At 41.5% G+C, this 24,191-nt stretch overlaps 1 protein-coding gene across 1 annotated transcript in view; it reads left to right on the top strand.

Moving 5' to 3' along the window:
• The first annotated feature begins 3,222 nt into the window (after positions 1–3,222).
• Positions 3,223–24,191, top strand: part of OIT3 (oncoprotein induced transcript 3) — a 27,252-nt gene continuing 6,283 nt past the window's right edge. Inside the window, exons 1-7 of the mRNA XM_029915463.1 lie at positions 3,223–3,283; positions 7,220–7,594; positions 8,819–8,926; positions 14,774–14,896; positions 18,674–18,796; positions 20,505–20,665; positions 22,556–22,971. Of these exons, the coding sequence (XP_029771323.1) occupies positions 3,223–3,283; positions 7,220–7,594; positions 8,819–8,926; positions 14,774–14,896; positions 18,674–18,796; positions 20,505–20,665; positions 22,556–22,971 (1,367 nt within the window). The remainder of the gene's footprint in view (positions 3,284–7,219; positions 7,595–8,818; positions 8,927–14,773; positions 14,897–18,673; positions 18,797–20,504; positions 20,666–22,555; positions 22,972–24,191) is intronic.

The raw sequence follows: 24,191 nt of genomic DNA on the forward strand, positions 1-24,191 counted from the left end.
ATAGGCTAATTTTTAATGAACTCTACTGAATATAAAATGACCCACTATGTAAATTTTCATTTGCATATGTTTTATAAATGCATCATCCACTAAGCAATCCCTCCTCAAATTGTCCTCTGCTCCTGTGACTGTACTCTTGGGTTTCCTTCTTTAAATCTCTGACTACTTCTTGACCTCATTTGCAGCATCCCCTTCCTCTGCCCACTTCTTTGATGTTTGGCTTCTCCAGGGTTCCATCTTGGATCCTATTTTCTTTTTTTTTTTTTAATTTAATTAAATTAAAAAGAGGGAGACACAGAATCCGAAGCAGTTTCCATGCTCTGAGCTGTCAGCACAGAACCCAATGTGGGGCTTGAACTCACGACGAACCGCAAGATCATGACCTGAACCCAAAGTCGGACACTTAACTGACTGAGCCGCTCAGGCACCCTTAGACCCCATTTTTCATAGATGATATCACTCACTCCCCTTCCCCATTTGTAAACTGGCAGCTCTCAGATTGCTAGGCAAGCTCAGATCTCTCCTGAACAGCAGAATGGTTCATCTAGCTCCTACCTGATCTATTTCCTGCACTCCCCTAGTGCATTAAATTCCTTCAGTGTCACCAGAGTATTTTTGTTTTTAATTTCTAATAGCACATACTTTAGAAAAATAAGAAAATATGAACAAGAATTAACATTAAATATGGGAAAGGGGATACTATAAAACACACCAAGGAGCAGTCAAACCTAGAACGTGAGACATTCTATAGGTCAAATGACTGGCTTTCTTCAACAAATCTTGTAGGGGTTGAGGAAAGGCGGGGTGGGGGGGTGGAGCCTTCTAGATTAAAAGAATTTAAAAGATACAACTATATGCAATGTGTGGCTCTTGTTTGAATCCTGACTTCAAACTAGCCATGCAAATGTTGAAACAGTTGGGGAAATTTTAATACGAAATGGGTATTAGTACTAAGTTTTCATAGTAGTAATAATGACATTACAGTTATGTGGAAAAGGCCATATGTTAGGAAGGCATGTTGGTGGATAAATAAGATTGGCAAAATATTAGTAATTGCAGCTGGGTACGTTTGAGATTTTTCGTCATAAAATATTAAAATGAAAGGGCAGGTCAACCAAAAAGGAAAAAATAGGAATAAGAAAAAACAGTTCTACCATCCTGGGAATGCTTGTTTACAGAACCCAGGGGCTATCTGGTGAAAGTCCTTGACTCTGGCCATCAATCCTGGCAGCAAATCTGGGTTTATCTCACGCACACGTCCTCTGTTCCTCTGCAGCACATATGAAGCCTCAGATGGTCTCTCAGGGACAGGAAACTGCAGGGTTTTGTTTTTTTCTGTTAAGAGCACTAACTCTTAAATGCAACGAGACAGGTCCTCAGTCCCAGAGTCATCCATTGCTGTCATCAAATCTCAATAAGCTAAAAATGGTCGGATTGCCTGTGTTCTGTTATCATCAGCTAGTGATAAAGTAGCTAACTGTAAGTTTAGATCAACAGAAACCCCTGGCTAGAGCTTTCCACTCTAGAGCACTGTAGACTCTGTGCTTGTGGGAACCACTTTTACCTTTAGTCACTGTCAAAAACGAGCGACAGCATGGCACGTGGCCCCTAGTAAGCCCTGACATTTAATTGAACTGAAACCCTTAGAGGAAAGTGGCCACATTAATTTGAGTGCCACTGAGCATAGGAAAAAATTTGATAAGAGATTAAGAAATATTTACAACCTACTTCCTAAAACAAATATTACTTCCCTAGTCACTAAAAATTAGGCTATGGGACAAGAAATATAAATGGTGTAGGAACGATAGGAGCCCAAAGAATCAGGTCAAGGTAAGACTAGGGGAGAGAAACTTTGATTTCATTCTGATCCTGGTTGAATATAGTATTTAAAAACTCAATCTTTTGGGAGACCTGGCTGGCTCCGTTAATAGAGCATGCAACACATGATCTCAGCGTCATGAGTTCAAGCCCCATGTTGGGCGTGAAGCCTACTTTAAAAAAAAAAAATGGCAGGGTACCTGGCTGCTCAGTCCGTTAATCATTAGACTCTTGATTTCAGCGCAGGTCCTGTTCGCATGATTTGTGAGATTGAGCCCCACATCAGGCTCTGCACTGACAGCACAAAGCCTGCTTGGGATTCTCTTTCTCCCTCTCTCTCTGCCTCTTCCCCACCTCAAAATAAATAAATAAACATTTTTAATGGTTAAAAAAAAAAACCAACTTGTCCTCTACCCTTCTCTTTATTCTTCCCCTTCACATTATGGTCCGTTTCAGTGCTTGCCAATTCCCAGGCGTCCACACACTGTAGATCGTCAGGGAGATGGGAGACTCTGGACCTATAATTACTAAAAGTTGTCTGAGGACACATAATATGCAGGTCCCTTCATTTTCCCTCTTTGTCTAAAAGTGAAATTCTAGTAAACATCACTTCTCAGTGTTGTTAATTTAATGAGTCATTCCTAATTTGAAGCCTCTACTCTATCTTAGTGTGAGAATTAGTAAAATAAGCAACACTACACCATTTTAATTTGGGACAGAAAGGCACTATGAAAACATGAGGTGTTGCTGCTTTACTTGGTAAAAACACAACTTAAACCTCCTTTCTTTAGGAAGCTTTCAGACCAAAGACCATCATAAAGCACACTTAGGAGTTTGCTTCAAGAGACTGTTGTTCCTGATCCACACCTCTCCTTACTACTTTGTTGTGTGCCCTTATAAACTCCTTCACCATCTGACCAAGACATTTCCTAACGACCAGTGCCAACAATTTGACTTTATCCCATTCTCATCTCATAAGCAACGGTACAGTTGCAACCTCATGAAATTAATTCCTAGAAGTCACAAAACAAAATTCTGACCGGAAGGGATGTCCCTCACTCAGAGTTCCCTTCTGGATAAGATACTGGAGGCCTTGGTGCAGGGAGTTCTTGAGGGAAAACAATAGGAGGATGAGGGATTGTGAGGGGCTCTCTCTCCCACTGAAGAAAAATATCAATAACCCTGTTGACAGCATAAAGTAGTGCTTCTATCTGGGGTCAAGGCCAGAGCAATGGGCACCTTATCCCACTCATCCTTTTCCTCTGATAAAGCCCCAACCAGAACTGTAAAGTCTTTTTTCATAAGAGCCTAGTGACCTTTTTAAAAAAGTGCTTGAAAGAGAAGAGACGAAGGACAACTGGACTTGAGGGGCCTCCAGTCTGTCGTGCTGGCTGGTCTGGAAGGATGTCTCAGTTCCTGCTTCTCACCTGCGTCTTCATTGCCATCACACCTGCATCACCAATGGGTGAGTCTTGTGTCACGTCCTTGGCACAATGCACTTTTTGATGTAGGAATTCACTATTATGAACAGATAACTAAGACTAGTTTCCAATATCTTACTTACTGGTTCTAGAATAATGTAAGAAAGTGTTTCAAAGAATTTCTGTTTCATGTTCCAATTAGCCTCTTGCCTCGGTATCCAGAATTTCCATGGATTTACCATATCCAACAGCTTTCCACAAGCTAAATGTTTCTTGGAGTTCATGTAAAAAGAATTCTAACTTCTTTATATTATAGGCACTTGTATAACTCCAACTTTAAGGGGGAAAAAATGATCTTTAGAGTTGAGGATAGAGGTTTTTTTTCTTTAAAGAATTCAAGGGACTGAATGAAAGCTTTATCCCCATGAAAGGCACAGATCTGAATAAATCGAACTTCTCAGTCTGGACATCTGAAAATAAGAACTTTATGCAGAGACTGAATGAATCTTAAACTCTTTCCCTTCTCAGGCTTGGCACAAGACTGGCCAACGAGGCAAAACAAAGTTTCAGTTCCAGTTACTAACCCATTTCTCCTTTTTCCAATAGAATTTGGAAGGGAGAGTGAGGAGATTGAGATGGACAAAGCCATCCTGCTTGGCACATTTGAGTAGCTCTGTTTAGTTGACCCTGATTTATTTCTTCAGGGTAACTCAGCTCTTGCTCTAGCACCTTTAAGGGTAAACATTAAAAATAGGCTTGAGACCCCAAGGAGATGTGAAAATTAAGGTAATTTGGTATCCTGGATGAGATCCTAGAATATAGATGGGCAAAAATTAAGGAAATCTAAACTATGGACTTGAGTTAATAATAATGTATCACCTCTGGATCATTAATGGTGGAAAAGGTACTGCGCTAATGTACAAAGTTTCATAATAGGGGAAACTGGGCACGGAGTATATGGAAACTCTTTGTACTATTTGCTCAATTATTCCCTAAATCTAAAATTGTTCTTAAAAAATAGTCTCTTAGAAAAGATAGGCTTGAGCTAAGTTTAATCACCCCGTATCTGCTGCCAATAACTAAACAAGATTTGTCCCAACAAAAGTGGCCCCCACCTCTGCACAACTTCCACTTGCCTTCCTTCCCATTCTCTACTGCTTACTCTCCCCCTAGTACCTCTTACATCTTCTCTCTTCTGAGATCTTTTGTTATTTTATTTTTTTATTGCAGCTCTTCTAGAACTTTGACTCAATGCCAGAAGCGAGATAAATAAAGGGAGGCAAACCATAAGAGTCTTTTAAATACAGAGAACAAAGAGGGTTGATGGGGGTTGAGGGGTGGGGTAAATGGGCGATGGGCATTAAAGAGGGCACTTGTTGGGATGAGCACTGGCTGATGTATCTAAGTGATGATTCAAAGGGTTCTACTTCTGAAGCCAAGACTATACTGTATGTTAACTAACTTGAGAATTTAAAATGAATGAATGAATGAATAACTTTGGGGGCTGGAGAGCCAGGAAAGGGGTCTTCCCCTACAGGAGAGCAGAAATGAAAGAAAAAAGGGAGGGAAGGGGAAGAAGAGGAGATGAGAGCACAGGAAGCCCAGGGCAAGAGTGGGAACAGGGAGCACAGAGATGGAAGGAAGGACACTGGGGAGCTTCCGGACCCAGCCTGAGGAGGGGCCACGGCCCCCGACCTGGAAGGCTGGGGAAGGCAGGGTGGGGACGCTGACTGACTTTGCTCTCTGCACTTGGCCTCCATGAGGTACTTTCCCTGGAGACACACAGGCTTCAAGTGTCCCAGGTGGGGGTCCCCGAATGAGGGCCTTCAGGCAGCAATCCTGGTAAAGGCCGAGGAGCTTTCTGGCAAGGCTGGCCCCAGATTCAACTTTGCAAGGAATGGACAAGACTGTTTGAAGGTCTCCGATTTAAGGAGTGTATACGTCACCAATTTAGGATGCAGCATGCATAATACCAAATGCTAGGTTCCACACTGAAAAAATGAAAACAGGAACTCACACCAGTGTCCAGATTATTAAAGGATCATAAGAGTGGAGAGGCATGGGTATATTTAATGTTAGAAAATATTGAATGGGTAACTTAAAAATGTATTTATTATACAGAAGATAGTCAGTAAATTTCCCCTTTGTGCCACATGTCCCATTCAACAAGAGGAAGTGAACTTTTAAAAACACAAGAAATGACAGTTAAATTGAAGGGAAAATGTTATAAATCATGAAATAGTTGTTGAGGGAGGTTTAGGAATTTCTGCAAAAGTCATTAAAAGTTGAGTACCTAACCATTTCTTATAAAATTAGAGCCAAGGAGATCAACTAAATATTTCTATGAATTTATAATCACCTGCGAAATTGCCCTGGAAACCTTGTTTCTTAGGAGAGCCACATCTGGGAGAGCAGATGAGGAGATGTTTCCCTTCTGAGAGAGGAGAGTCTATATGAGGACATTTCCTGCCCTCAAGTGACATCAAATATGGTCTAAGGCGCAGCTGGGGTATCTCAGGGACATTTTAAAAGAGAGAGAGGCTCCTGCCAGGTGCAACTCTGCAAATGTGTTATTTCCAGAAAGTGCAATAGCCTACTTACTTCCTGTCCCAAACTTTCATAGTCTCTTTGGGGCCATTAGCACTAGGCTACACCCTCCTCTACATGTGACTGAACTCAGAGAGTAAATTGGAGTTTGAAAGTAGACTGGGAACATTCAAAACATTTGCTAGACAACCGAAACTTGATGATTGTGGCCCATCCACATTTAATTACTGTGCAGTATTTGTTAAAACTGAATTTCTTGCCTACAAAATGTAACGATTGGTCTTAATGTGAATTCCCTGCCTACGATGTCGGGTAAGTTGGCCTCACGTGCATTACAAAGGATAGTACTCTCTGGCTGGTATTCCTTTCTAGAGTTTCTTGGTTTTATAGATTCTTCATAAAAACAACTTGCCTACATTAATTCCATTTTCCTTAAAATTGAGGGAAGCAGTGACTATATAGGGGATATTGGTGTCTTTAGTCATTAAAATATTTTTGATAAGATGTCTGTCCATGTGGTTTATCCACTATAAAGGCATGCCGGAGGAATTTGGCCGTGGCTGATTGTTTATACACAAAGTTCATATTTTCAATAAGCTTTCAATATATGCCAACATTCACTTTGAGAATATCTTTGGTAATTACTTGTCCGTATACTGTATATTTCAAAACAACGGACTTGTGCCAGAGGCATTTTATTTTCCAGTGGAATGAGCTCTAACCTTTATTAACAAGTCAAATTTTCCAGGCGCACAAAATGTCATTCACAGCCTTGCTTACAAATGACCATCCAAATTTTTTTTAAATGTCTAAGATGAAAAGCTTACAACACTGAGATACAGCCTCTCCATTACTCCATAGCTGAACCAAAATCCCTCCCCCCAACAGTCTGCTCTTGCTCTTGTAACAGAATACGTAAATTGTTGAAAACTGATACATACTCTTCAGTCTTTTTTCTTCTCCAAAATATAGTTTTCCTCTTCTTCCCAGTTGGTAATTTTGAGGCTCCTTTCCATGTCTGGTCTCTGGACACCAGGTTTGTCCATACTTGCATATAACATAGGCTCTAGGTGAACACAATACTCAGAATACTGTTTGACTAATAGAGAGTTCAGTGAAACTATAATCCTCAACTCCCTTGATCTGAACAACTATCCTTTTCTCAAATGATTACTCTGGACAAAAAGTTTAGTCCAATGCTAACACTAAACCATAAATAGATTTTAAATAATTTTGCAACACAATTTTGCATTTATAAGACATGTTGAAGTCAACTTGAGGGATCTTAAACAGCTACTGTTTGGGATTTTAGATTATTTCTTTCTAAACCCCCAAAAAAGCCAAAATGTAAGACAGAAAAGGTGGACTCAAGCTATCACCATTGTAATCTGAAACATCAGAGGGTGCCTCTGAGGTGTCCATTTCATTCCCAGCCCTAGACCCCTGTTCTGCTTACATCAGTTTGAACGAGCCATGGAGGAACACCGACCACCAGTTTGATGAGTCTCAAGGTCCCCCTCTGTGTGACAACCATGTGGATGGGGAGTGGTACCGCTTCACAGGCATGGCAGGGGATGCCATGCCCACCTTCTGCATACCTGAAAACCACTGTGGAACCCATGCACCTGTCTGGCTCAATGGCAGCCACCCTCTAGCAGGTGATGGCATCGTGCAACGCCAGGCCTGCGCAAGCTTCAGTGGGAACTGCTGCCTCTGGAACACCACGGTGGAGGTCAAGGCTTGTCCGGGAGGCTACTATGTGTATCGTCTGACCAAGCCCAGTGTCTGCTTTCATGTCTACTGTGGTCGTGAGTACCTTTTCTGGGCTTATTTCCTCCCCTGTGAGGGCCACAGATGGCATCAGGAAAATGCTGTATGAAATTCAGTGGTGGTAGTATTTCAGAGTCTAAATAACATTGATTTAGGGCCACGGGTGACTTCCGATTGTGATTTCTGTGATCTGTTCTCAGATTTCTGAAGATTCTTTGAAGAAACAGAAAGGGAAAGGAGTTATGACTTCGATCAGTTCTATTTTATTCTTTGTTCCACTCTTAAAACATTAGAAAATGAAATGTTGATTTAGATTATCTAAATAGTGGATTTCCAATCTTTTTGAGTATGGAGGACGCTTTTTAAAGACATATATCAGACATCCATACGGTGGCACTGTGCTTAGTATCCATTGACTTTTTTTTAATGGTATGTAATGGGAAAATCCTACTTGAGATCAGTAATATTTTAAAATGAATTTTTGTGTTATTAATCCCATCCCAATCTGCATGCATTTAAAATTTGTTTAATGTTTATTTATTTTTGTGAGAGACAGAGAGAGAGAGAGACAGAGAGAAACAGAGAGAGACAGAGAGCAAACAAGGGAGGGGCAGAGAGAGAGGGAGACTGAGAATTTGAAGCAGGCTCCAGGCTCTGAGCTGTCAGCACAGGGCCAATGTGGCTTTCACAAGCTGTGAGATCATGACCTGAGCCGAAGTTGAACACTTAAAAAAAATCTGTATGCGTTTAAAAAATAGAATACAGTGGTGTGTGAGTGGCTCAGTCAGTTAAGTGTCCAACTTTGGCTCAGGTCATGATCTCATGGCTCATGGGTTCAAGCCCCAGGCCAGGCTCCATCTGACAGCTCAGAGCCTGGAACCTGCTTCGGATTGTGTGTCTCTCTCCCTTTCTGCCCATCCCCCACTTGTGTTCTGTCTCTCTTTGTCTCTCAAAAATAAATGTTAAAAAATTTTAATAAAAAATACATAGAAGAATAGGGCATAACACTTATTTAATCTGCCACTCATATTTGGTGAAGTTTTAGATTTGCCGAAACTATCACTTGTGAATCTGAGGTTGGGAACCATTGATCTAAGTGACAGATGTCCCTGGCCTCTTTCCACTGGGTTATGTAAACCCTGAACTATGAGAACTCTCAGTGTTGGCCAAGAGCTCCTACCTCATGATTGAACTCATGAGGCTTTCTCATGAATGAGAGTGTCCTTACCCCCTCATGAAAGGTTGACTTTTATCCTTCACAGATTTTTATGACATCTGTGACGAGGACTGCCACGGCAGCTGCTTGGACACCAGTGAATGCACGTGCTCCCCGGGAACCGTGCTAGGCCCCGACCGGCAGACATGCTTCGGTAAGAAACTAATTTTGAAATGGAACCAGGCCATTCACATCCAAAGGGCAAATCAAAAACTTCCTGTCATTTTTCTAGTGTGTTTCTCTAAACACTTAGAATCGTATTTGTCTTTTTAGTTTGTGAATAAAGCCTCAAACCAAATTTCTGCCTTGTGGAGGAATAGTCTAGACTCACACTGTCCAATACAGCAGCTGCTACCCAGGTGTGACTGTGGGGCTCTTGAAATGTGGCCAGTGAGGGGCTGCCTGGGTGGCTCATTCGGTTAAGCAACTGGCTTTGGCCTAGAACCTGATCTCACAGTTCATGGTCTGAGCCCTCCTCGGGCTCTGTGCTGACAGCTCAGAGCCTGGAGCCTGCTTCCGATTCTGCGTCTCCTTCTCTTTGCTCTGCCCTGCTCCTGCTCTGTCTCTGTCTCTCTGTCTCTCAAAGTAAATAAAGGTTTAGAAAAAAATTAAAAAAAAAAAGAAATGTGGATGATGTGACTGAAAACCTAAATTTTAATTTTACCTAATTTTATTTTCAAAACTAATACTTGAGAGGTACCTGGGTGGCTCGAATTCTTATTTCTGCCCCGGTCATGATCTCACGTTCCTTGGGCTCAAGACCACATCAGTCTCTGTGCTCACAATGCAGAGCCTGCTCCAGAGAGAGCCTGTCTCCCTCTCTCTTCCTCTTCCCCATTCTCTCTCTCTCTTTCAAAAATAAATGTTAAATTTTTTTTTTAAACTGATACTTTATTTAGTCTTTGGAAAACTGAAAGTACTTGGGACAACTTGAGTAACCAACAGTAAATTTTATGACTCTAAATGCCAACCAAGTATTTCTTTTTTTTTTTAATGTTTATTTATTTGTTTGAAAGGGAGAGAGAAAGAAGCAGGGGGAGAAAGAGAGAGAGAGAGGGGGAGAGGGAGAGAGAGAATCCCAAGCAGGCTCCTCGCTGTCAGTGCACAGTGATCCCATGACATTACCTGAGCTGAAATGAACAGACAGCCCCTTAATCAACTGAGCTGCCCACGCACCTCCCCCCCAAGTATTTCTAATGAAACTTTAGCATCCAGGGTGCATGGATGGCTCAGTCGGTTGAGCACGTGACTCCATCTCAGCTCAGGTCTTGATATTACGGTTGTGAGTTCAAGCCCCATGTTGGGCTCCACACCCAGCATATAACCTACTAAAAAAAGAAAAGAAAATTTTAGCATCCAAACTAAGATATGCTAGAAGTATAAAATACATACTAGGTTCATTCAAAAAAAGAATTAAAAATATCTCAGTGATTTTAGTATTGATTTTATATTGAGAAGAAATATTTTAGACATATTGGATTAAATGAAATGCATTCTTAGAATTTTTTAGTGTGACTACTAGAAAGTGCTAAATTATTTATGTGGCTTGCTTTGTATTTCTGTCGGATGGCTTTGCTCTAGGACTATCTAAGAACATACTCCCACAGCTTCACAAACATAATTTTGGTTTCTCTGAGTAGCAAGAAATGGGAGTCAGATGATTTTCTAGGAGATCTAGAGTTGTCTACTTGTACACACGTGTTTTTGTCTGTAACTGGAACAAACTAGAGTTGAAAAACTCAAGACTGAAGATCATATCTTTTCCCATTAATGTTATGAAGCTTTTTGTATTCAGACTCAAATAGGTTTAAAACACATGCAAGGGCAACTGGGTGACTCAGCTGGTTAAGCCTCCAACTCTTGATTTAAGCTCAGATCATGATCTCGTGGTTCGTCAGTTTGAGCCCCATGTCTGGCTCTTTGATGAACGTGCGGAGCCTGCTTGGGATTCTCTCTGTCTCCTGCTCTCTTACCCGCTCCCCTGCTCATGACCAATCTCTCTCTCTCTCTCTCTCTCTCTCTCTCTCTCTCTCTCTCTCTTTCTCTCTCTCCCCCACCCCCACCCCCACTCTCTCCCTCAGAAATAAATAAATAAACATTTAAAACACACTCAGAGAGAAAGGGAGGACTGGCCCACACCTGCCTCTTCAAGAATAGTAATGGGTCAGAATGGAATGGTGATTAGGTTGAAAGGTATATAAAAAAGATCCTTATTTCAAAAAACTTTTATTCTTCAGCCTCCTTAATGAGCCCCACTGACCACCCCCCGGAGCATGTTCACTCCCTCCCATACCAGCTCTTGTATGATGGACTTGGTGTGATTTAATGCTAACAGGTTTGGGATATAGGAGACGATTCTTCCTGTAATCTTCCCTAACCTCCTTCCCTACCCCTCCCCTCTCTCTGTCTCTGTCTCTGTCTCTGTCTCTCTCTCTCTCTCTCTCACACACACACACACACACCCACACATACAACACACACACATATACACATACACAGTGTGCTTGGAAAATATTTGGCTTCATTTTAAGTGAGGGTTTGTTTCAGTACTCAGCTTTGTTTTATTTTAATGTTTATTTTTGAGAGAGAGAGACAGAGACAGAGAACAAGCAGGGAAGAGGCAGAAGAGAGAGGGAGACACAGAATCCAAAGCAGCACAGAGCCCGACACGGGACTTGAACTCACAAACCTCAAGATCATGACCTAAGCCAAAGTCAGATGCTTAACTGACTGAGCCACCCAGGTGCCCCTCAGCTCTAGTTATAATATGACATCTGAATAGGTAAGAGAGTTAGGTGGGTCTCAAATTAACCAGCATGGAAGGTATACAATGAATTGTCTAGCTCTCTGTCCTCCTTTTGTCCCATTTCTCCCTTCTCCAACCCATCTCAGGTAAACTTGTAATATCTTCTGATGTGTGCTCCTAGGGTTGCTTCAGGGATGTATGCACACATCTCTTGGTTAGCAATTTACGTTGGACATCTTTGCCTACCAGTGCATAAGGAAAACCTCTCAGTTTCTGCTTGAAGTCTGTCATGAATTCTCTGAAATTAAGGCAAAGTTTTGTGTTAATGTCAGCTTTTCTTTATTTTTAAAAAATATAACATAGGGGCGCCTGGGTGGCTCAGTCGGCTAAGCATCTGACTTTGGCTCAGGTCATGATCTCATGGTTCGTGGGTTCGAGCCCCACGTTGGGCTCTATGCTGACAGCTCAGAGCCTGGAGCCTGCTTCGGATTCCGTATCTTCCTCTCTCTCTGACCCTCCCCTGCTTGCACTGTCTCTCACTATCTCTCAAAAATAAATAAAAAACATAAAAAAATTTTAATATAACATAATTTTACTTATTTATTGTAAATTATGTAAAGTTTCAGGCCGAGAAAAGTATAACAGAAAATAATACAACAGGATTATTGGCCAGGAAGATAAGATAATTGATATACTCAGATTTAACTGTAGTTAATTATTTCTTCCTTTATTTTTTTTTAAAAAGTAAATCTTTTGTGGGGCCCCCAGTTAGCTCAGTCAGTTAAGTGTCCGACTTCAGCTCAGGTCATGATTTCTCAGCTTGTGAGTTCGAGCCCCATGTCGGCTCTGTGCTGACAGCTCAGAGCCTGGAGCCTGCTTCCAATTCTGTGGCTCCGTCTCTCTCTGCCCCTCCCCGACTCAGGCTCTGTCTCTTTCTCTCTCAAAAATAAAAACATTTTTAAAAGAGTAAATCTTTTGTTTGTCTTTAATATTTATTTATTTTGAGAGAGAGAGAGAGCAAGTGCACAAGAGCAGAAGGGACAGGGACAGAGGGAGAGAGAATCCCAAGCAGGATCTGCGCTGTCAGCACAGAGCCCCACCCTGGGCTCACACCCCTAAACTGTGAGATCATGACCAGTCCCGAAATCAAGAATTGGAGGCTTAACACACTGAGCCACCAGGTCTTCCCCCTTTTCCTTTTTAATGAGATTTTACAGATACAAATGAAGCCATCTCACTCCATCTCCTTTTTCTTTTTCTTCAAATTATTTTTACATTTATTTATTTTTGGGAGACAGAGTGAGACAGAGTGTGAGCAGGGGAGGAGCAGAGAGAAGGAGACACAGAATCTGAAGCAGGCTCCAGGCTCTGAGCTGTCAGCACAAAGCCCGATGCGGGACTCGAACCCACGACTGTCAGATCATGACTTGAGCCGAAGTCGGACACTTAACCGACTGAACCACCCAGGCGCCCCTCTATCTCCTTTTTCATCTCCCCTTTTCACCCTCTGGGAGTAATGCTTTTATTATTTCTGTGTGTACCCATAACAATAGATAGCATTGTTTTTGTTCTTAAAATTAACATAAAAATGACTTCTTACTCCATGTGTGAGATTTTTCTCTAGAGTATACTCATAAAAGTGGAATTGCTGGGACACAGAGTATCTAAGGCTGTAAGTGACAATAAACTCCCAAATAACAATGGCTTAAATCAGTAGATGTGTATTACTCTCTTGTATAAAGAAAAGAAAAGAAAAGAAAAGAAAAATCAGTCTCAAGGGAAGCTGTCCTGGCTTGGGAGAGAGTGTGGCCACATCCAGGAAAGCTGCCAGCGCCCCTAACCATCCACTTCCCAGGCAGCAGTGGCCCCAATGAAGAGTCTGATCTTACCCACTGTATTTTTCATTTCTACAAGTTCTGTGCATTTGTTTGGTTTCAATTCTGCTCTGTCTTTTTGTGTACTTCTTTTATCTTGGTTACTATCCTTCCTTTTAGCTGTTTAGTGGTGTTTTAGATCCTTGCATTACAGATGTTTCTGGAGTCTCCTGTGATCTCCAGTTCAAAGCCTGCCAAGCCATTGTCATGGTGGCTCATTTCCTCATGCGTGGTGGGAAACCACCTTCTGTTGTAATTGTGTTTCTGTGGAACTCCGCTCTGAGCGCCTGGTTGGTGTAAGTTTGACTACAGAGCACTTTTTCAAACAATTCTGAAAGGCACCACAGAAGCTTCGTCAGTGCAGGCCAAATTTTATACCAATTTCTCAGCTCTAAGATCCCCATTTCACCTAGGAGCTATAAGTTCATACTTCAACCATAGCAAAGCCTGACTTGGGGGGTTTTGTTATTTATGAAGGATTTTCTCTCCCCTGAAGCCTCAGACAGAGCTTGCTTACTGGGCCTCAGGGCGAAGATCTTACTACTTAGGCTTACGTGGGCCTCAGGGCGAAGATCTTACTACTCCTCCTTTCATTATGGGGATATCTCTTCTGGGGTCCTGGATGTAAGCAGGGTTTCAGTTGCAACTCACCTCCTCTCCTGAGCCCAAGGCCATGCCATCTGTCACCCTGCGGGTGTTCATATCCCAAGTCCCCATCCCCAACTCCAAGCCATGATACGTGTATCTCCCAAGCTTCCCTTTCTTTGTAGAAGGAAGGGAATTGACATTTGCATTTTTTATAGCAAGCAGCCATGCATTTTTTTTTATAGCAATAGTACTTATCTTTCATCAGATTCTTAAAAAGGTTAGCAGTCATTGCTTTAAGTGCCATGTAGGAATATTCCAATATTTAAAATAGATTTCAAGGGCAGTCATTCAGATTATAACAGAAGACTGCCTCACACAAAATTTTATCAGCTACTTATTTCTGCACTGTAAGTTCCTTTGATATCTTTAAAACACAGTTTGATTTGTAAGTCTGTATTTATTTAGTGAAATTTCAGGAACTCACTGGAGAAGGTGAGATTCACCAATACAAACAAATAGGTGAAGCCTGGCAACAAAAGAAACTTCATTTCCCCAGCTTTGCTCTTAGGAGGGAATTAATTGGCAAACAACTAAGTGTCTTCTGTTCTAGCAGAGGTTCCAATGGATAAATAACTAGGTTTAGGAGATCAGGTTGCTGGAAATGATTATAAGGATTACAGCAAAGGCGCTGGTGTGTCAATAGCTCTGAAAAGATGTGAAGATTCCGCTCAGCGGCTTGGGAAAAGATTGAGTTGCTCAGCACTGTGTGAATAGGGTGCTTTCTCTTCTACAGATGAAAATGAATGTGAGCAAAACAATGGTGGCTGCAGTGAGATCTGTGTAAATCTGAAAAATTCATATCGCTGTGACTGTGGGGTTGGCCGTGTGCTCAGAAGTGATGGCAAGACGTGTGAAGGTGAGAATGGGTGAGAAGGGATTCAGATTGAGATGCCAGACTGAACCATTGGCTTATTCTTTGCTTGATGTTCACGAAATGTCGAGCATTAGGAGAGAGTCAGGTTGGGCTATGGAAAGAAATGACAAAGGGGTTCATTGTCACTGGGGACTGTCACGTTGCAGGCAGAATTCAGTTTTGATTTTATATTCAAGACTTAACAGGAGGCAGTTGTTGCATTTTGCAAGAGGCAGAGGGCCAATTTTTTTCTTTTTAAGTAAATTCTACCCTCAACGTGTGGCTGGAACTTACGACCCCAAGATCAAGCAAGAGTTACAGGCTCTACCACCTGAGGCAGCCAGGTGTCCCAAGAGCCACATTTTATTTCTTTTTTATTTAAAAAAATTTTTTAACACTTATTTATTTATGAGAGACAGAGAAAGACAGATCTGAGCAGGGGAGGGGCAGAGAGAGAGAGGGACGCATAGAATCAGAAGCAGGCTCCAGGCTCTGAGCCGTCAGCACAGAGCCCGATGTGGGGCTCAAACCCACAAACCTCAAGATCATGACCTGAGCCTTAACCGACTGAGCCACCTAGGTGCCCCAAGAGCCACATTTTAATTTGGGAAATAAAAATAGGGTATTATGCATTTCTCAAACTTTAATGTGCCCATAAATCACCTGGGATCCTGTTAAAATGTAGGTGGTGATTCAGTAGATCTGGGATCAGGCAAAGACAATACATTCCTAAATAACTTTTGGTGACACGTCTGCTGCAAAGCCAAGGAGTATACTTGGAGTAGGAAGATAATAGAGATGATTATAGCAGAGTTTCTCAAACATTCCTGCTGAGGAGAATCACCCGCGTGCTTTCAGACCTGGCCCTTCCCAGGCCTCTCTCCTGGAATCATGGTTCAGGGGGACGAGATGGCCCTTAGAATTTGTGTCTTTACCAAGTTCCATTAGGCAAGTCTTACCATCCTGGAAGTTTGGGAAACTGGTTCACATGAAGGCATTTTTTTTCTCTCTATGCTTTGCATTTACTAGAGATTAATACACTTTGGGGGAGATAAGTAAAATTTTCTATTTTTAATAGCAGAAATGCTGTGTACATTTTATATGATTAAGTAATAAAAAAGAATTTGTAATGTAGTCAAATAGTTGAAATGGAAGTTGTGTACTCTGACAACGATATGAAACTTAGATAATGTCCCTTCTCTAAGACACATTTACCCTTGAAAATGATTACAACGAAAATGTCTTCACTTCCACTTTACGGAGTCTGAATCTCATACTGTTGGGAGTTGAGCAGCCAAAACAAAAAAAAGGAAAAACCTCTTTGCAGATTGTATAAAGAGATCAATGGCTTAATTATTATTATTATTATTATTATTATTATTATTATTATTAACAGAGGACATATGATTTGTCTGTGAGGCTAATGGAATTTGTGGTACAGTACTGCTTATAAGAGTTTGCTTTATTCTAGTTATATTCAAAATAACAAAATACTACCCCAAAAGGAAAAATTATGGCTAGTTCCCACATTTTATTTCATGCAGCAAGGTTTGCATTAACTGAGGGACCATTAGCCAGAATAAGAAACTACTGTCACTTATAACAAGACTAAATGTACTTTAAATTTTATTGAGTAAGGGTAATGTCCTGAATCTTCTTTAAATCTTAATTATTTTATGTAATAATCTTTGCATATTTAAATATTAATGAAATGTTCCATGAGGAACATTTGTAATTATTCACAAGCGTTTTATTGGCAATATTAGTGTTAATCGTCATAAAATTTTAAAACCTAATAATCATGATTGAGAAGCATTTTAACAGAAGATTAAATTTATATATGAGGTATACTTTAGCATTAAGATTCATATTTGAAATCCTTAAGTTTTATTGATAATACAAAGATATTTGTTTCTTTAGTTAGTCCATTAAATAATTATAATTTTTTAATAAAAGCCTCTTTTTAATTTTACATAATTTTTATTGTTTTATTATGAAAATTATGTTCACAGAAGAAAATAAACACAGAGGAGTAAATGAAAGGTTACTAAAAGGACCCAAAATCCCACTTGTCAGATGTATCCAAACATTTGGAATATCCTCATAAGAGACTCAAACCCTTTACACCGACTTAGAATTTCAACTTACTTCCTGCTTTGCAGTTTTAGACCTAGAAATATCCTGAGTGAACATTTAGTCCAATTCCTTCCTTTTATAAATATTGAAATCGAGACATAGAGAAATTACATTGACTTAAGGAAAATCATTTTTAGAAAAAAAATTCCCATTAATGTTGATTTAACATTTTCTAGTATATTTTTATGCTGTCTTCTACATTCTTCTATATCATTTTCAGCCCTTTCAGAAACCCATAGTAGTACTTTTATCCTTTTTAAGGATCCAGATTTATAAACAGGTAATAGCCTAAGCCTTCTTAAGTTTTGCAAGGATTAATTCACTGCAAATTTATACCTTTATATGTTTCGCAAAAATCAGTTGATCCCAGGTTAATTTACAAATGTTCCAAATAACTAATTTTTTAAAACTATTATTGAACTGAGAATTATAACTATAACTGGAAATCAGTGTATATCTTTCTTTGAGCATCTGAGATGCTTTGAAAGCCCTCCCTTTCTTTATCTTACCCCTGGAACAGGGCCAGCAAACTTCTGTGTAGACCAACTAGTAGATATTTTAGGCTCTAGGGATCATATGGAATCTGTTGAAACTGCTCAAGTCTGCACTGTAGTGAGAAAGCACTCAGAGACAACAGGGAAATGAATGAGTGTGACTGTGCCAGTAAAGCTTACTCTGGAGTTTGATGACCCCTAACAATGTTCAGAGCCCACAAAGACCATTAGGTTTCCCAAGTATGAAATCACCTGGTAGTTAATTCAGTTTTCAGGTGAGTATATGCTTTTTCTTGTTCATTTGGTTGAGCATGCTTTTTGAAAATGCAAAACTTTCAGGGCACCTGCAAGGCTCAGTTGGTTAAGTGTCTGACTCTGGATCTCAGCTCAGGTCTTGATCTCAGGGTTGTGACTTCGAGCCCATGTTGGGCTCTACGCTGGGCATGAAGCCTACTAAAAAAGAACAAGAGGCGGAGGAGGAAGGAGGAGGAGGAAGTAGAGGAAGGAAGTAGAGGAGAAGCAAAGGAGAAAGAAAACGCAAAGATTTTTAAAAGGAAACTTTAAAAACCCACCTCAAAAGAGGAATGTCACAAGAGTGTGCGAGAATGTGTCTCCAGGGCCTTGTTTTTGTAAGTGTGCTATCAGCCCAAGGCACGCATTCCCGTGCCATTGTTCCTACAGGTCTGAGGAGAGAGTTCGGCAATCCACCCAAGCGGCAATAAAGAATTCCTCTTTCTAATCCATTTGAATTTATATTCTGTCAGTCCCTTTTATATCAGCAATATGCTATAAAATTTCAAAATGGGTGGATTAAATGTTACAACAACTAAGAAATGACTTTAGGGTCTTCCTCCCCAAAGCTGTACTATAACCATGAGGAAAACAGACAAATCCAGATGGAAGGTTATTCTACAAAATGACCAGCTTCAGAGTTGAGAGCTTAGATGTTCTAAGATCACTCTTTCTGGCTATAACATGGAATAAACATGTGTTGTGTGGGCTTCCCTATATGACCCAGTGACCGGGTTGGGCCCCAGTGCCACTGCAGCATGTCAAATATATTCCCTGATGTCAAGGGCCATCCCAAGAACCAGAATTCTTGGGAAAGAGGCCTGCAAGATCATTCCTGTTCCCTTTGGTTTTGTTGCAGACATTGAAGGATGCCACAGTAACAATGGCGGCTGCAGCCACCTCTGCCTTGTGTCTGAGAAGGGCTATCAGTGCGAATGTCCCCGGGGCCTGGTGCTGTCTGAGGACAACCACACATGCCAAGGTAGTGCGTGGGTGGGCTCCACCTCTGCGCTCCCCCACGGATCTCCTGCCTTCTTCACTCAAGTGTGTCAGTATTCCCGTCTTGGAGAGCGCCAGCTCTTCCGGCGGTGTGCGTCCCTTCGTCTTTACTCTGCGATCATTCAAAAGAGAAGCTGTCTGAGACAGTATTACCAAAAAGTTATTTTCTTTTGCTTTTTAAAAAACTGGGGAAAAACCCACATAACAGAAAATTGACCATCTAAACCAATTTCAAATGTATAGTTCAGTAGTGGTAAGTATATTCATGTTGTTGTACTGCAGATTTCTAGAACTTTTGTTACCTTGCAAAACTGACACTCTATACCTCTTAAACAATAATTCCCTCCATTCCTCCCTCCCCACCCCCTGCCCTGGCAACCACTGTTATATTTTCTCTTTCTATGAAGTTTGACTACTTTAGACACCTCGTGTAAGTATGTATCTTTTTGTGATTGACTTATTTCACTTAGCATAACATCCACAGATTTCATCCATGTGGCATATGACGGAATTTCCTTTCTTCATAAGGAATAAGGAATAATATTCCACTGTATTTATATACCACATTTTGGTTAGCTGCTTATCCATTGATGGGGCCTTTAGTTACTTCTACATTTTAGGTATTGTGAATAATGCTGCTATGAACATGAGTGTGCAAACATCTCTGAGACCCTATTTTCAGTTCTTTTGGGTAAATACACAGAAATGGGGTGGATGGATCATACAGTTTCCTTTGCTTTTTACTTTTGATTTTTTTCTCTAATTTCTATTATTAGTCGTATAACTAATAGTTAATTTTGAAGTCTAAGACACTGACGCAATTCCTCTCTTTTCTAACAGATAATTGGGTTGTGAAACTAAGTTGAAAGCCCTAGGGAACTGAGTCTTCTCCCTACAATTACAATATGAGCATCCACAATCCTCTGACAACTATTTTCTGGAAATCTGGTTATTAATATCTAGAATATTAACTCATTCATCTAGCAAATATTTAATGACCACCTATTTCTGATTTATTTATACTGTTATTGTTATGATATATCCTCCCATATTGATATTGTCTTCATGTATTTTCTGACAGTACCCAGAAGTATTCCTTTTAGGGTATTTGTAGAGTCTGGAAAAGAGAACACAGGAACACTAAAGAAAAGCAATCTTTTTCATATTAAGTTAAAGTGGAATTTATAGTCAGCATTTATGGTTTACTGAACAATGCAAGGACAATTTGGAACTCTTCCCCAAGTGCACTAACGTTTTTATTACCTCTGTTTTATGAGACATAATTAATGGTAAAGTCAAAGCAGTACTGTTATATAATTTAAGCCTACATCAAAGCAATACTTTTTCTGTATTACCAATAAATGGTGTTTGTGCTAAAACTTAATCCTTTAGGTGTTTCAGTTCATAGAAGTATGTTATCCACACTTTGAAGTAAATGTTGAATTGAAACTTAAACACAGTATTTCCTCATTCAGGGAACAGTTATTTGAGGATCATTATTTGACCACAACCCTGAGAGTTAGAAGTCCTGGTTTTATTCACCAATGTGTTTTGGGCCTTGTAGATTTCCCTCAGGATAGAACAAAAAGCTCCAGTTGTGTGGGGTTAAAATTAGTTCTCCTAGGAGCCGTCCTTACCCTTCTCCCAGTTCAGATCTCCCAGTTCTAACAGTATCCCCTTCTCTGCCGCAGTTCCCGTGTTGTGCAAGTCAAATACCATTGAAGTGAGCATCCCCAGGGACCTGGTTGGCGGTCTGGAGCTCTTCCTGACCAACACCTCCTGCCGAGGGGTGTCCAATGGCACCCACGTCAACATCCTCTTCTCCCTCAAGACGTGTGGCACAGTGGTCGATGTAGGTTCTTCCTGGAGCTCGCACAGGGAATGACCAAAAGTCAGTTATGTGGGAGGTAGTTAACAGAGGTATGCAGTGTGGCTTGTGTTATAGATGAAATAGTTCCACATAAAATAATGGAGCTCAAAGAATCATATGCTGTTCATTTAACACATATATTATTGAGAGTCTGCCATGGTCCTGGCACAGTGAGCACAGGGGAGGTAAGAAGTGTTCTGCTCTTTCTGTTCTTCAATAGTCCTATCTCTCCAAAATGTGCAGGCATTTTCCCGAGTGCCTCAGCATGAGCACTGGGAGGCTGGTCACATTTCCTCTAATTATTTTACTTGAAGAAAGCAAATGACACAGACGAAAGTTTACTTACGAGGTAACAGATAAGTTCAAGTGTTGAACTAGGCAGAGGTTCAAGGTTTGTACTTTCATCCAAGAACCTACATTGGAGTCTGAGGAATAAATGAAATAAGATTCCTAACTTCTGAGAACATTCACAGTAGTATTGAGATCACACACACACACACGCACAATATAAATAAGAAACAGTGAGGGGCACCTGGGCAGCTCAGTTGGTTAAGCATCCAACTCTGAATTCTGGCTCAGGTCAGGATCTCACGGTTTGTGGGATGGAGCCCCATGTTTGCCTCTGTGCTGACAGCGAGAGCCTGTTTGGGATTCTCTCTCTCCCTCGTTCTCTGCCCCTCCTCTACTCATGTGCGCTCTCTTTCTCTCTCTCTCTCTCTCTCTCTCTCTCTCTCTCTCTCTCTCTCTCTCTCAAAAAGAAAAGAAAGAACAGAAACAATGATACAGATGACAGGTGCTATCCCAGTGCAAAAAGGGACAAACACTTGAACAGTCAAGTCGAGTGGGACTTGAACTGGAGCGGAGGCATGTGTGCGGCTCACACAGACAGGAGAACAAAGGGCATTCCAGATGGGAAACAAGTGAGCAAGTCTCAGCGACGGAGTATTTAAGGCTTATGCTGAGTGAATGGGCAGTGCAGACTGACTGGCAAGGAATTCATATTGGAAAAAGAAATGGAAAAGTGGACGGGAGGAGACTGTGCTTCCAAAGATCTGCCTTGAGTGCGAGGGTGAGATGTTTGGGCTCTATCCCTCAGAGGGGCGTTGCGGACACTGTCGTGATGAGATCAGAAGCTTGAGAAATGGATAGAGAAAAGGGGACCTGGATCCAGGAGATCAGGGCAGACATTCTCATGACCATCTGGTTAAACAAATATTTATTTGCTAAATCTGACTAAGAGAAAATAAGAGAGATAATTGAACTTGGATTGAGACATGGGGGTGGTATCTCAGGAGAAGCTGGGCCTACTTTAGGCAAATTGTGTTTATTGTGTCTGTAGATAATTAAGTGGAAGGGCCCTGTGGTGCGTTGGAGTTGCTGGCACCCGGGAGGGCAGACAAGGCTGGAGATAAAGAACTGAAAGTCATCTGCATAAATGTGATAGCTGAAGTTCTGCCTGTGGATGAGTTCAGCACAAGGTCAGGCCGCAGCCTGATCAGCAGGTCTCGGAGTCCAGAAAGAAATAATACACAGAAGCCATTCCTTCCTAAAATACCAGAGCTTTGAATTTGCTGATTCTGCATAGTTCAGGTTTTTATGAGTAATCCTCCAAAGGAATGCGTGGGTTGACCACGAAGTAGTATATAAAACTCTTAACAGTCAGAACATCTTGCTAAAAAGAAGACAAGTGATAAAAATAAAAAAGCTTCAAGCTTTAGCAACCAAATCTCTAATGTGTTTTGATGTAAATAGACGGTTAGAGAATGTGACAGTCAGGAGTGGGGCAGGGTTTGGGGGTGGGGATGGGGAGCTCCTTAGAAATAAACAATCAACATAAAATCTCTTTCCTCTCCTGGCACTGGCCTGGCTCAGGTGGTAAATGACAAGATCGTGGCAAGCAACCTTGTGACAGGGGTACCCAAGCAGACCCCAGGGAGCAGCGGGGACATCATCATCCGAACCAGCAAACTGCTGGTCCCAGTGACCTGTGAGTTCCCACGCCTGTACGCCATTTCGGAAGGCTACGTGCCTAACCTTCGAAACACCCCACTGGAAATCATGAGCCGCAGTCATGGAATCTTCCCGTTCACTCTGGAGATCTTCAAGGACAATGAGTTTGAAGAGCCTTACCGGGAAGCTTTGCCCACCCTCAAGCTTCGAGACTCCCTCTACTTTGGCATTGAGCCTGTGGTGCACGTGAACGGCCTAGAAAGCCTGGTGGAGAGCTGCTTTGCCACCCCCACCTCCAAGATCGATGAGATCCTGAAGTACTACCTCATCCAAGATGGGTAATTATGCTGCTTACACAATTTACCATCCCCAGTTCACATCCAACTTCTAAGTGCGCAAACATACTTGCTCATTTCTAACACCACAGGGCAGCCTTACGAGCTCTTAATTGGTTCAGAGGCTACTCATTGACATATTGGAGGTAAAAACTGGTGAGAGAGACAAGAGTCAAAAATGACTCCAGGGGTCTAGCTCAGTTGACTGACTAGATGCCATTAACCAAGATGGAAGGCTATAAGTAGAAAAGTAGGTTTGAGGTAAAATACTGAATATGATAGTTCTAAATAATACTATTGAATGCCTGCAGAATATATGGGAAGAGAAGTTCAGTGAGCGGTTGGAAATGTGTATCAGACCTAGGAACAAGGTCAGGCCTAGAGAGAAAGGAGCAAGAATCGTCCCTGTTTCTATTTGAAACATAGGATTGATTAAGCTGTTCAGAGAGAGGGTAGAGCGTGAGTGTTGGGGGTGGGGGTGGCTGATAAGCTCAAGGGGATGAGGAAGTGGAAGCAGCAAATGTAGACTCTTTTTTTTAAGTATTTTTAAAAATTTTATTTATTTTTGAGAGCAAAAGGGAGTGCTAGCAGGGAAAGAACAGAAGGAGGGAGACGGAGGATCTGAAGCAGGCTCTGCACTGACAGCACACAGCCTGCTGTGGGGCTCAGACTCACAAACCATGAGGTCATGACCTGAGCCAACGTCTGTTGCTTAACCAACCAAACCATCCAGGCACCCCTGTAGATGTCTCTTTTTTTTAATTTTTTTAATGTTTTATTTACTTTTGATACAGAGAGAGACAGAGCATGAGAGAGGGAGGGGCAGAGAGAGAAGGAGACACAGAACTGGAAGCAGGCTCCAGGCTCTGAGCTAGCTGTCAGCACAGAGCCCGACGCGGGGCTCGAACCCAGGCATGTGAGATCCGACCTGAGCCTAAGTCGGAGGCTTAACCGACTGAGCCACCCAGGCGCCCCTAGATTTCTCTTTTAAGAAGCTTGGATGAGAGGGAATGACATATGGCCATTTGTAGGAAAGTGGATGGACCTTGAGGGTGTCATGCTGAGTGAAGTAAGCCAGGCGGAGAAGGACAGAAACCATATGTTTGCACTCATAGGTCTAGCAGGAAAACAAGAGAGACCTAATGGAGAACCAGGGGGAGCGGAGGAGGGAGAGAGAGTTGGGGAGAGAGAGGGATGCAAAACTTGAGAGACTATTGAATGCT

Source organism: Suricata suricatta, chromosome 2 (assembly GCF_006229205.1).
Source record: "Suricata suricatta isolate VVHF042 chromosome 2, meerkat_22Aug2017_6uvM2_HiC, whole genome shotgun sequence".
Lineage (NCBI taxonomy): Eukaryota > Metazoa > Chordata > Mammalia > Carnivora > Herpestidae > Suricata > Suricata suricatta.